This window comes from Motacilla alba, chromosome 4, assembly GCF_015832195.1.
Source record: "Motacilla alba alba isolate MOTALB_02 chromosome 4, Motacilla_alba_V1.0_pri, whole genome shotgun sequence".
Taxonomy (NCBI): Eukaryota; Metazoa; Chordata; class Aves; order Passeriformes; family Motacillidae; genus Motacilla; species Motacilla alba.
Genome location: NC_052019.1, coordinates 28,657,554 through 28,671,650, shown reverse-complemented (window position 1 = coordinate 28,671,650; position 14,097 = coordinate 28,657,554). Strand labels below are relative to the sequence as shown.

The window sequence follows — 14,097 nt, the reverse complement described above, 5'->3', positions numbered from 1 at the left end:
ATACTTATGATAGTGTGTGCTCTACAGCCTAGATAAACTCCTATTTTGCACTGTTTTTGCCTGAAGCGCTGCTTGGTAATGAGTTACCTTGAGGCTTTTTTTCTCTCTAGAGTAAGACTCCTGGAGCAAAAATGTAACTATTAGAAGATAAAACAAAGCTTTCCAACTTTGGAACTTCTAAGGCTTCTTCATTACTCTATATACTTGTGATGCAGTTTTAAAATGCAAGGCAGAAAGGCTAAATACAAACCAGAAAAATATTCCCTATTTCATTCAAGTACTTCTAGAGGGACCGGCACTGACTAATGCTATGAAAGCTACTAATCTGAAAATATACAGACCTGTGTTAATGCAGAGTAAAAACATCCCTGGAAAATACAGATTGATGTTTCTTTGGGCATCATACATTTATTGTCTTGCAAAAAGAAAGATGACATGAATAAGCAACCCCAAATTTCTATCTGGTGTGTAGTAGTATTGCTAACTGGAGTAAATGAAGGACATAGAATTTAAATTTTTAGCATAAATAACATAAAATTAAAAACAACTCCATAAAGCTCTGTTCCTCTGTCTCCATTTGACAATGTCAAAGAAACTTAGACCTGAATTGCTTAACCTATCTTTATGGATGATGGGGATTCAGTTTGCCACATGACAGACAACAAACTCTGAACTTGCACAGCTCTTGGTGTATGTAGCATGTATCCATAGTTCAGAGAAAAACATAGTATTCCTGTTCATACCCGGACTGAGCATAGCAATGTCTGCTCTTGGATTTGAGATGTTCTAACTGGAAGTCTTTTAATTAAGAACTCCTAATGGGCATTCTTTTGTACGTGTGTGTGTACATCTGGAAATGAAAGACAGGGGGGTCAAAAATCCTCTAGGACAGAAATATAGGGGAGTAAAAACCTCAACAATAGTATAAAATCTTCAGCTAACATTAAAGAATACATCTATATTACATTTTTCTCCTGAATATAGTTATTCAGTACTACCAAACAGACAGCAAAATCATACTCAATTGTTCATGTGTTACAAAGATTTGGAAGAATAACTCCCAGAGTTTCTAACTTGCTCAAAGGATATCTTAAATCATTTAACAATGAGGTCCTGAATTCTTGTGTGACTCTGCAACTCTGCCTGATGAGACACCTGCAATTCTGTGGAGGTTCATTTCTAGGTCCTTAACAGGACACTGAACCTTGTTAATGTCACTTAACATCACTGTGGAGAGAGATTTATTTTGCTTTTCTGAAGAGTATCTAAAGTTAAATTTAATTAAAAAAAGAATAGTGATTTTTTTTTTTCTTTTTTACATTTTCTTTGCAACTTCAATTGCAGGGTTTTGCTTCTATGAATCTCCTATACTTTGATCCTCAAATAGGGATTTCTTTTAATAAAAGTTTTTATGTGTCCACTGCTGCAAACATGAACTAGTGAAAAGTGCCTTTAGGTTTTTTAGTACCGTACTCTGCTTATTTAGAATCTGAGTTCTTTTAAAAGACACTGCTTGCTTATCTCCACCTGTACCTTGAACTGCTCAGTCTTTGGGATGTATGGATCAGAACTATACACAGAACTCAATAAGAATCCACAGAGTTTTTGTGTAGTTGTAAAGTTGTCCCCTCTTGTTAACCAAATCCCTCTAGTGATGAAACAAAACATCTTCTCTTTGGCTGTCAGCACACACTGACACCTCTGCTAAAATTTGTTCAGTTATGACTGTCTTTTTCCTGAGTGTTAGCTGAACAAAGTTTGTTTGTGTTTTTTTTTTTTTTTCTCTTGATGTATTCCCAAGTTTTTACCCACTAAAAAACACCCTAGTCTTACTCATCAAAGTTTTAGTGGACTTTTCTCCCTATCAGCACAGTACTGTGAGCTTATCTGTAACACAGGTTGCACTGCACATGCATTTTCTACACATCACTGCTGAAGATGTATTCAATTGGTCCCAGCACCAGCTTTCAGGAAGGTTGCATTTCTGACTTTACTGCCATAAAAAGTGAAGCCTTTAAGCCTTATTGTCCTCTTCGTATCTTAAATGGCTTTCAAGAAGGACACCTCTTCCAATTCTATATTAGGCTCTTTAATAAATCCTTACCAAGGGATTTTTATCCTTGTGCTTTTCAGACACTAACCATCTACAAGCTTTGTAAGCTTAAAATTTTCCTTTATACAAAGCCTACGCCTTTTTCAGATGTCTATGTTTATCCTTGCTCTCAGTAAGCTTACTCTTTATTGCCAACTAGGCCATCCCATCAGGACTGGAAATTGTTCATTGGTCTGTAGCTTACCTTTCCCTCTAGACTCTCCTTTTTATTGGTGATAGCTGTGTTGGCCATCTCTCAGGCCTCTGACACAGAGGCAATCTGTAATGATAGATGAAGGCACCTTGCTCAGCAGTTCTGCAATCTCACATTTGATTTCTTTCAGAGCTCTCTGATAAATGCCATTTGGTGCCAAGATCTTACCAGCACCTAGCTTATCTATTTAAAACAATTACACAGAATGTGCCAGACCATGTTGACCTAAATCTTCTGGCCTAGCTGCTGCAGAGAATTTGGATTCTCTGTCACAGTCTTTATCAATGGGTGTCCTTTCTTATACCTTTGTCATCAACTCTCTGACTAGTTCCCTGCTTTGGGTGTATTTTAAGAAGTCTGTGCTATCATGATAAGCATCATCTTCAGATGATTTTTTTGAACCAGTTGTGACCTGTGTGTTGCTGTGGTTTTATTTCTTTTTGAATTGTGGCACATATTTTATCTGTGCTTCTAACAAACTATTAAACAGCCACCAGGCTGTTTGTAGGTGTCTCACTTTTTGCTAATTGTTTGTTGTTTGAGGGGGGTAGGTTTGTTTGCATTATTAGCTGCCTTTATTTCTAATATACTCCAAATTATTTCAGATTTCACTTTGTCCTGTCTTGCAACAACTTGTGCCCTACTGTACTGTGGTTCTTGTTACAGAGTAGCTATCCCATGAATACCTCTTACATAGTATGTTAGCAGCCATCTACTACTCAAGCTGCTGCTTTTGATTTGAGTGCTATTTGAGATCTATTAGTTGTTCCAGCAGGCAGTCATGTGTCACTGGAATGCTTTACCTCATCATAAGCTGAAATATTTAGTCTCATTAGCACAAGGTCTTAAGATCTCTCACTATTACTTCCTGTCTGACACTTGCAGTTTTTCTTCTTTCACTTTCAAGTCACTTGTCATCTTGATCAAATAGCACAGTTCTAATTCTTTTTTGAGAGTACAGCTTCCAACCATGGAGACTTACTGTTCTGCTTCTTGTTTGTCCTGTAAGATGTCCGTGCTGTTGCACTCTGCGTCATCTTTCCCATACAGCCCCACTTCGTCACCTGCAAATCCAGCTGTGCCATCCTTAAGTCATTAGCCTGATAACAGTCCTAGTGATTTATTTATTTTCTTACCAGGGCTTTAAATGCTTGTTATACCAGGGCTGTTGTTCAATACCATACAATTTAATTTTTCCGTCCCTTTCTCAAGCCTCTACCACTGACATAAAGGTCTAGCAAATTCTGTCCTGGCTTCCTTGCACTGGCATCTGCCATTGACTGGAATCATAGGTAAGCAGATCTGCCTTCCTGAATAACAGCTGAAGCCTCTGAAAAGGCTGCAACCCCCTTCACAGTCCACATCAGTCAGTGAACCAGGTGTTTTGAGTTTCAGATTTTACTCAGCTTCTAATTTAAATATTGCTCTACAACCTTCTAGTGTTTTCACTAGGGTAACGAGTAGGTCTTGCTCTGGTTTTGTGCAAGATATAAGCTGTCTTTCCTCTTTTTTTTTTTTTTTTCTTGTCCAGTTCTTAACATACCAGTATTTCTGGAGAGGAAATAGGTAAAAACATAGGATGAAGTGAGTTTTGTAATGTCTAGTCAATCTTATCCCCATATTTCAAGGCATTTTTATATTATGAATGAAGAAATTCCTAATGCTACTGATAGTGAATTGGTACTTGAAAAAGTTCCAGTTGGAAAACATCCAGTAGGGAGGAAAAGAAGTAGGACTGAGGTAGAGTATCTTGTGATGATTGTTGTTTCCTGAGCCACTGAGAATATACTGTGTAGGTGTATGCAAGGATTTATGAGTAGTTCACATAATATGAGATGTGAAATGCTAAAAATGGCATTTTTAAATGGCATTACTAATTCCTATATAGGCTTTTCACAGAGCTCAGTGGACACATAAAACTGGCAACTGCTGTAACCCCAGTTCTATTAGACTCACCTGTACTGTGTTACAAGCATCATTCAGGATAATACCTTCCTCCTCTTGCTATTTCAGAAAATAAGTATGTTTTAGGTTATAAAATATTGTTGCTCCCCACCCTCCCATTTTGTCACCACAGACTCAGCTTAAAAGGATCTGAGTTCTGACTGCTGTAAGCCTTCTTTGCCTTCAATATTCCACAATGAATTCCATTATGAATTGCATCCTTTGGCATAAGAGAGAGATGAACTTGAAATGTACGTATTCTACATACTGCTAGGTCAGGAAAATAAGTCCAGGATGAAAAGGTGTAGAATAGAATTTTATGTTAATGGCTCAGTATGTCAGAGGTGATCAGAGACTCTATACAAATACTCTGTTACAAAGCAAAGTGAGGGTAAGGTGTAGTTATTAAATAACAGTTTCTACCAGTGTGTATCTCTTAATAGAAGCTAAAAAACTGATGTAATTTTGTTCAGTTCAAAAACACATCTCAAAACAAACTTCAGGTGAAAAATCTCAGAAATACCCTTTGGATCCATGTAGTACAGTTAATAATGAAGGCTTAAACACAAGCCCATTATACTGAAATTTATTTAAATTATTGAGCACACTATATTCATAACATTTTTGCACTTCCCAATGCGGTATTTACTAAATGTTTCTATAAATTATGCATTCATTGCATAAAATTGCATTCATTTCTCTATCACCATACTATATAAATTATCACAAAAACAGATGAACCAACAAAAGATTCTTGAATACATGTAACATTGGTGAGCTGAAAATAGCAGTTATATCTTATCTTCATGGTAAGCAGCTCTAAGTGAATCCCACTTGAATTCATTTAATTAAGAAGCTGAAAAGAAAGAAAACATGATTAGATGCTGAAAAATGCATATAAAACATAGCACCAAAATTATTTGAAAAGAATAATAAACAAGGACTTCAAAACATTAATTTGAAAAGTCATTTGACATTTGTGTAATAATCTCTTAAGTTTTTATATTCCATTTAGTAATTACTAAGCAAGCATGAAAGTTATCAAATAAAACATAAGTGATTGAAACTTAAATTTGCCTATTTAAAAAATTAAAAAGAAAAACACTCTTCAAACATCTGTTCTCTTTAATCAAGTTCTGCATCTGCTCTTACTACTTGAAGTGAGAAATTTCTCCCAGGGGATGTTTCAGGTTTATTGAAAACCATCTTCTTTTACTGTTGAAGTGGCCCCAGAGTTGGGAGAGTATACAGCAATTGGCAAGGCTCTGCAGGGTTGCAGACTCCTAAATTCTTCGTATTTTAATAAATTAAGAAGTTTCCAATGATATTGCTGTTTCTTTACACCTGGAAGGAAACTTTATATTTCTAAAACATAGAAAGGTGTGACACACAATATATTTCTAAGTACTTTACCAAATCCCATGGATTGGGAAGTGGGAACCCAGAGGGACAGAGACTTGTGCAAGACTATGGACTAACTGTACAAACACACAAGCTAGGAACTACTGAATGGGAGTACTGCCTCTAGCTTTGCCTGGCAGGTCTTTCAACTCCTAGATATGCAGCGTGCACTAGCATACATGTTGTAGTAATTTCACCAGTTTTTTCATGGCATTAATTAATTAATCACTACAAAATATAACTACAAGTGCCACAAGCTTAAAAGACTGTATCAGTATAAAGATGTTCACTGCTGCAGAAAGCTGACAAGCTCATTAGGCAAGACATACAAAGCAAGGCAAAACAGACAGCAACTGTCTGGTGCTGGAGGGTGAAGGGGTTAATGGTAGGGAAAGGCTGGTGAGAACTTCATGGAAAGGAGAATTGCAGAGGGCTGAAGGGGAAAGTAAGGGAATGCTGAGCACATGTGACTAAAAACACAATCCAGGTCTAGAACAGATGTGTAATGCCATGTATAGGAAAGGATCTGAGAGGAGAAGAAAGAGGACTAATAGTAGTGAAAAAGTTTGGAGAGAAGAGTGGGAAGAGCTGAAGATTTCTTAAGCCTAGCAGTAAGGGGAAAAAGACTCAATAATGTAACTGCGAAGAAATACAAATATAGCAGTTGGGATCAACATGCTACTACCACAGCTATTGATCCTTACTTTCTGTCTATAAGGGAACTTTAGCAGCTAAGCACCTTTAGCAGCTAAGAGACATGATACAGAATATAGATAAAAGAAACACTGAAAGTTCTAAAACAAGTGTAAGAAAGAAAAACCCTAGGCAGAAAGCTGAAACACATCAAGTTCCATCTGAGAATGAGGACAAACTTTCTTATTTCAAGGGTGAGAGAGCAGTGAAACAGGCTATCCAGAGAGGTTGTAGAGGCTCTTTCAGTCAAAAATCCTGCCTGGAAGTGATCTTGTTCAAACTGCTATAAGTGAACCGACTTTAGAAGAGTGATTCATCTCCAGGAGTCACTTCAACCCCAGCCATTCTCTGACTTTATGGAAAACCTAGTTCTGATAAAAACTAGGTTTTTCATAAAGCCAAAACCCCATGAAAAAAACCATAGAGTAGTCACAAAGAAGGAGATGGGGGGTGGGCAGTTTCTAAAAAATCAAGAGTAACAAACTCTTGACAACATCTGCTGGGATGTTGATAGATCTGCAGACAGAAGAAAATATGTTTCAAAACAGGGTGAAGCAGAATAGGAAAGCCTGGATAAACTGTGCCCCTCCAGACATAAACTAGATGGGAATGGACAGAAATAGGTAAAAGTAAATGGCAAACTGTAAGACTTATAGGGAAGGCATACAAGCAAAAAGAGGTGTTTTTAATGGCGATAACCACAGAAGGCAAGTCCTACTGGGAGAAGAGCATCCAAACTGTTTGCCACAGTAAGAAGCACATCCTTCCTAAGAGACCTGCTACGGGTCAAGACATCTAGAATTCAGATCTCCCATTTTTTAAAGGATTAGAAACCAACACTGCTGTTGACACTTCCCATAGTGAAGAATATGGAGGTTTGTGGCTTATCATGAATTCAGCATGCTGTTAGATGGTTTAGATGAACAGAAGGAGGCTGTACTGTGTTGCCTTCCCTTTCCATGGGCAGCTACTTTCTTGAATAACATGCTGTTTAGCCACATTAATAGTAGTAGTATAGAAAATACTAAATGTAAAGGTTTTGTTTTGTACAACTGTATATTATTGTTTTCTTGTATTTTAAAATAATCTTGATTTCTGCTGTTTTAAAGAAAGTAGCCAATTTTGTTGGGCACTATAGAGCAAATTGTGACTCCTGATATTTATCAGAACTAGGTTTGCCAATTCATAAACTTAAGGTAAATAAATTTAATTGTGCATGAAATATCTAAAAAGCTGTTAGTAGTACACTCATGTTTATTAATAAATTTATTTCATATATCTGTAGATACTATTTGTTCTAAGTACTAATATTTTTCCGGTATATTTCCAAGAAGTAACTATTTTATTTTATTCACTTGCATTTAATTTCAATATTATACAGGATTTCTTTACTGAAACAAATTTAATTACAACATGAGGTAGATATGTATACAGTGAATGTGAGGATTTTTCAAGCTCTGAGGCATCTTGCAATTTGTGTGTCCTGTTGCATTGACTGTCCTTCTCCAAGCAATAAATGAGTACTTTATGTCTGACTTAACATTTATGGGTTTTTGATGAAAATAAGGCATCTCTTATTTATCATGCTTTGCACAGCTTAGTTCATTTTCTCTGCTAGCCAATAAAGAATATGTATTTTCCATTCCATCAATACATAGCTTAGAAGGCTGATTATTTTTTATGGTTTAACTAAAAAAATTTCACATTACTCTTGCAAATAATACTGAAATATAATGGCTATGAAGGATAATTGGATAATGAAACATTCAATTGCAAAGCAGTTTCTAAAAAACTTCAAAATCTACTTAATGAAAAATTATGAAAATGTAGAATTTTCAGGTGTTTATTTCATTTAAATTGAGATTAAAACAACGAATGATAAAATGTAGGCTTGAAAGAACAATTTAAAGTGTTAAGAGTAATGAAACTGTGCTAGAAGTTTCATTCAGAAAACAAAGCAGAAAAAACAATCTAGGGCAGTTAAATTGCAGCCAAAGCTAAAACCAAGAAATTTTTTAAATATCAGTAAAGTGTGGATAACTTTTCTCTGCATCCTCTTGAAGCAATGTAACAAATATTTACATGCCTAAAATTCCCAATAATACAATACTGTGCTTATGTACTGATATCTTCAGTTCTTAGCATCCTCTCTCATTCTTTTTCATATTCTGTATGCTTTTTGGGCTGAAACTGCCTAAGGTGTGGTTTCCAGAGAGCCAAGCTCTTTCCTGACTAGCAAAGTCAACTTGGAGTTCACGGTTTTGGCTTATATTGAAGAATAGTCTCTGTGTCACTCCCATGTGTATGAGTTGACAGATGAAATTCTGTGTTGATATAATTACATTTTATAGCTCAGTCACTGAGTATGTAATATTTAACATATCATTTATTCACTTTAAATACTAGGGTGAGAAGGCTTCCTAAAAACATTGTCTAAGATATATCAACACACTTGTCTTATCCAGAAAGAATTATAAAGAGAAAAAGCTCAACAGTATAAAATAAAATTATTATATAGTTTTTCAATAGTTAATGATATCAATTAAAGTGAAAGTTTTAGCAAAATGAAAAATTTAATCTTGTTCCCATAAAAAGGTAGATTAATACAGCCATGAAAAAGTCCTGCCATGGCAAAAATGGCTCTAGCAGAGAGATTTGCTGCATGTGGGCTCATCCATCATGACTGCGTTTGCTTAGTAAGTAATCTTCATGATGACCCCCACTTTGCATCACCTTTCCCATTCCAATGCTATACTGTGTAAGAGTATTTTAGCAGCTTATTAATTAAACAATTTTTCCCAACACTAGACTTCAAGAAGAAAATCCTGTGAAAGAAAGAATCAAATCAGAATTGAAAATGTATGAAGCAGATCGAAAAGTCTGTCAAAATTACTGTCCCTTTCTATATATATGCCCTCTAAAGAGCACCTTATAGACCCCATTAGAAAAAGAAATAATGGTCTTTCTCCAGTTTTTGACTGTGGCTTTATGCTGATCCACCTCTGTTTTGATTTATCTTTGCTACATGGAGGTCACTGCAGAAAAGAGGATGCACAGCCGGTTGTGTTACTGCTTCAATTCTTACCCCAATGCATGATGTTTCACAAAGGATTGACTTGGTTGTTCAATGCCAGAGAATGGAAACAATTTAGGACATCTGTATTTTTTTCTTTTTTAAGTAGGATAGGGAAGTTGAGGCTTGAGGTCATGTATATAGCATTAAAGCAATTTCAGTTTTCTTTAACTGTTGCTTTAGGCAGGCCAACATAATGTCACTTTTTTCCTGACAGATCATTAGTATGCATTGTTGTTAGTATTGTTAAAGGCAAAGCTTTACTAGCCTGAGGACAATTTATCATATAAAGACTGATAGTTTCAAGGTGAATTCTACAGCCAGTGAAAGGAAAAGGATAGGCATATTTCACATCTTCAGATATATCTGCACTGGGATCAATTGATGAGGCGTGGAAATGGAACTTCTAGGAAGATCTTAAGGAATTCAGGCAAAAAGATTAATGTATTTTAGCATATATGACTGAAGCTAAAATGCAAGATACTAAATTAAAAGGGGAAAGAGAAAATAACAGAGTTTACATACTTGGTCCTCCTTAGTGTTTTGCATGTTCATTAAAATTCGTAAGAACTATCCACAAGGAAGAGAGAGGCTTCTCTAAAAAACGCTACGGGATTGTAAAGAAAATGACACATTGCGACCACTGAAGTGTCAAAGAATCAACAGTGTTTATTTAAAATAACAGAAAATTGGGTCAGAGCTACCCAAGAGACCAATGAAAACATGAAAGATTTAACACTGGAAAGGACCTGATAAGTAAATTACACATTTACATTTTAAACTAGTAAATGAAATTTGATAATTACAGACAAACGGATCAGCTGTAGGGATGGTTTCCAATACTAGAGTGAGGATTTAAGATTGAATGATTAATTTATTACCATGAAAACTTGGAACCATCCAGGACAGACCGACTAAGCCCAAAAGATCTTGCCTAATCATGCAGAAGCAGTAACATTATTAAAAAAAACCCAAGAAAACTGCATAACACTTGGGCCAGCTATTAAATGTTTCCTATGAGTTTAGGCATACACACTGTTAATTTCTTTATGAATTTACTTGATGTATAAGTTGTGGAATTGAGTCTAATTAGCTCCTAATGACAGAATTTGGCTTATGAATCTAGAAATTTCTTCACAGTAAGAACATGATGCGGCACGACTTTATTTTATCAGGATTGTGATGCACTATCCTTTTTAATTGTCCTGGATTTATTACTTTTTAACCAGCTTTAGCATACTAACAGGTACACTTACTTTTGACATGTATCACCTATCAAACTAAATTTTTTTCATTAAGCTTTTAATAGAATTCTGCCCCCTAGCCCCAAATCTTGCTGTCCTTTATTCTTAGCTTGGATAATAAAAGAGAAGTATGAAATCTACATAGGCCTCCAACTTCTGCTACACACTCCCATTAAAAGACATCTGATATTTCAATAAATTCTAGATTAATTGTGGAGAGAATGAAATTTAAAAATCCACTCCACCGAGTATTTACAGTAAACAGATTAACAAGAAAAGAGGGAAAAACCCTGCATTATTTAAATTAAGATTCCCAAAGCTTATAATATCTGATACGACAAGATATACTCAGTGATTAAGCTTGCACTAACACCAATGGTATCATGTTGGCATGCAAACTCACAGAGCATACTAATGCTCACAATGCTGCTCAGCACCAGACATGCTAGGTATCAGACAGCAGCCCTGTTGCAAACATTCACAAAAGCAATGCAAGGTCTGGCACAGACATATTATCATGTTGTTAATACATGATATGAATGTTCCTAACATGAACTAAAAATGAAACTAGTACAACTGTCAGGTTCTCTTTAGTAACTGATGAACTGCATGGCAAGGAACATGCCACTACCACCGCCTTCTCCATTTAATAAACTTGTTATGAGAAGTTGGAAGGGAGCTCAGACCATGGGTTGCCATTCTTTTGCAATGCTTCTCAAGTGAGCTTGCAGCTGCAGATTAAGCTCATAAATCCTGCTTCTTTGAAGTTTAAGACTTAAGCAGTTAATGGAAGGTAAGAAAACCTCACACTTAGGAAAACTGGATCCTGCCTTCCTCCCCAAGTCATTCAAGCTAGAAGTAATCTCCAGAGAGGATGCTGAGAAGCAGGACGGTCTATTCCAAATGGCTATTAATTTCATACTGATGAAATTTCGCAATATGATGCTTCTGAGTCCTTTACAGACCTCTTTCCTTAGCAGAAATTACTAAAAAGCAGGAGCATACCTTGTGCACATATTGCAACAGGAAGAGTTTCCTTGTCTTCAGTATGGTGTTATTAAATAATAAAGCTAATCTGAAGCAACCTAAATGTCAATTAAACAGCATAAAGAGACCAAGCTCTGTAAAAATGAAAATAGTTATGAAGTCTTAGACCAAAAACTAATAGTAAATTGTAAGGTTATAGCTGAAATGTTACATCTAGGTTGGCTTTGCAAGGCTGAATCCTTTTTAGTGGAGTATAACACAAACTACAAAACTGGCTGCTGTACTAATCATGTGGCCTAATCAGAGAAATCTGCCTTTTCACTTTTCAGAAAAATTGCAACAATTTAACTGACAGGTGTATGCATAATTTAGAAAAACTATAATCCTTTCTCTCCTGCATGGTGTGGCTGTCAAAAGAAAAGGGTACTTTTAGTGAAGACAAATCTTAGCACTGTACAATGCTTTGTTTTCTGTGCTCTCTTATTTACATCTTAGTTATACAAAAATAAATATGTAATAAAGCCTTACAAACTAAAGCATGTTTTCTTTTTGCATTTTTCAGGGGGCACTGTGTATGTGATGCATCTGAGATCAAACCCTTTTAACTGCTCTGCCTTAACAGTTGCATTCCAGCCCTGTTTGGTTTGTTTAAATTAATTACCATTCTTCCTGCTTCTACCACCTTCCATTGACTTCTGTGGTAAAGATTAAAGATTGGAGAAGTTTAAGAATTGCTTTCAGTAAACAAAGCTATTACAGTCTATAGGATGAGACTTTAAAGCCAGATTACCTGTATGGGTAGCCATGGTATTTGGAGCGAAATATCGACAGCAGGAAGCTGAAGAAAAAGACCACAAGACCAAGGCCTACCAGACATATTACTGGAAAGAAAAAAACAACTTTGTTTATTAGCACATAAAAGATTTAAAACTGCAATCTCTACAAACAATATTATTTATGTCAATCATTTATAGAGAATTTTGACACAGTTAAATACAAAATGTTACTGCCTTGACTACTGAAGCCCACTATCTTCTGACAGAATTTCAAACAGATATGGAAATAACATTTATGGTTATTAGGAAAAAATAACCTGTCAGGGCAAATGTATTTTGAAGAAAAAAGCAGAAATTTGAAAGTCAAATATATGTGGATGCAAACACCTTCCTGCTGATAATGGATTTAATAGCCCATTAAATTATACATATCAAATAATGTCATTTCAGGTATTGCTTTTTCTTTTTGGAAAAAAAAAATTACACTTAGAAAAATGTCCCTTGACTAATGGAATCATGATGTCTCTAGCCAACCAGCTATGGCTGAAGTAGCAGTAAAGACAGCTTAGTAACTACTTTATCTAGTTACTAATGGCTAAAAATGTCACTGTTCTAAGTTTCAAGGCTGGCAGCCAAATCACTTTTTACTCTTAGCTCACTAGCAATATAAATCTTCAGGTTGTGAAGGTAAATAACAATGATGCAAACCTTCTGATACCATCCAGGTGAAAGTGTTTCGCATCTTTTCAGACAAAGAATGAACTAACAAAGTAAATGCTTAAATGAACAAACAAAATTTGGAACATCTGTTGGCATCCTGTGAAATAATAGCATAAAATCTTCTTGATTGTGAGAGCCCACTCTATTGCAAGTTAATATTTTTTTTAAAAAGGGGGACACGTTACAAACTAAGATGCAGCACATCTACATTAGATAAGGTTTTGATTCTAGAGAGCCACTTTGATTTTAAAAACTCCTCTTATACTATTCCTACTTTAGCCAACCCTTTGCTATTTAATCGCAATATTCATGCTTCAAAAATGTGCTGCCTTTGAGTGAAGGATGAGAAAACATGAAGCTGAAGAAACTGACAATGATGCATTTTTTCATTAAAACTGACCATGTGGAAAGTGATACATGTCAACTGGAATATAAAATTTCTACAGTTATTTTCAGAAAACTAGCCAGGTACAAACCTAATAAACATACTTCATTATAAAGAAATCACCACTCACAAATATGATTTACAAGCATGAATGAATAAACTGGAAGCATGAACAGTGCAAGGCAGATACACAGAAAGCCACAAAGAGCCTGAATTTTTACTACAGTCCATTGATATTTCACTGTGCCTGCGTTCACAGGCCCAGATCTATGATCATAGTCCAATTAAACTTATGTCACTGTATCCTTTTGATACTTTGAGAAGCCTGTCCTAGAACAGAAACAAGACAGAGCTTAAGACTAAAGCAGTTTTTTATTAAGAGACCTCAATGGATCCACCTTGGGCAGCACAAGAGCCCAGCCAGGGCTAAATCCAAGATGAACCAAAATGGTCACAAAATGGGTGACCAGTCACAAGGTCTCAAACTTTTATAAGTCCTGATCCATTTGCATAATGAAGTTAATTGTCCAATTAAAGCTTTAGGTTATGAAGTCCCATCCTTCTTGCT

General features: G+C 35.7%; 1 protein-coding gene across 3 annotated transcripts in view; it reads right to left on the bottom strand.

The window, feature by feature from the left end:
• Positions 1 to 4,819: 4,819 nt before the first annotated feature.
• Positions 4,820 to 14,097, bottom strand: part of TUSC3 (tumor suppressor candidate 3) — a 108,001-nt gene continuing 98,723 nt past the window's right edge. For 2 of the 3 annotated variants that reach the window (XM_038135053.1, XM_038135054.1), the window contains exons 9-10: positions 12,439 to 12,529; positions 4,821 to 5,106 (exon numbers count right to left, since the gene is read on the bottom strand). In XM_038135053.1, the coding sequence (XP_037990981.1) occupies positions 5,091 to 5,106; positions 12,439 to 12,529 (107 nt within the window). In that variant the 3' untranslated portion in view covers positions 4,821 to 5,090. Of the gene's footprint in view, positions 5,107 to 12,438; positions 12,530 to 14,097 lie in introns of all 3 variants that reach the window. The other variant, XM_038135052.1, reaches the window with a different exon arrangement.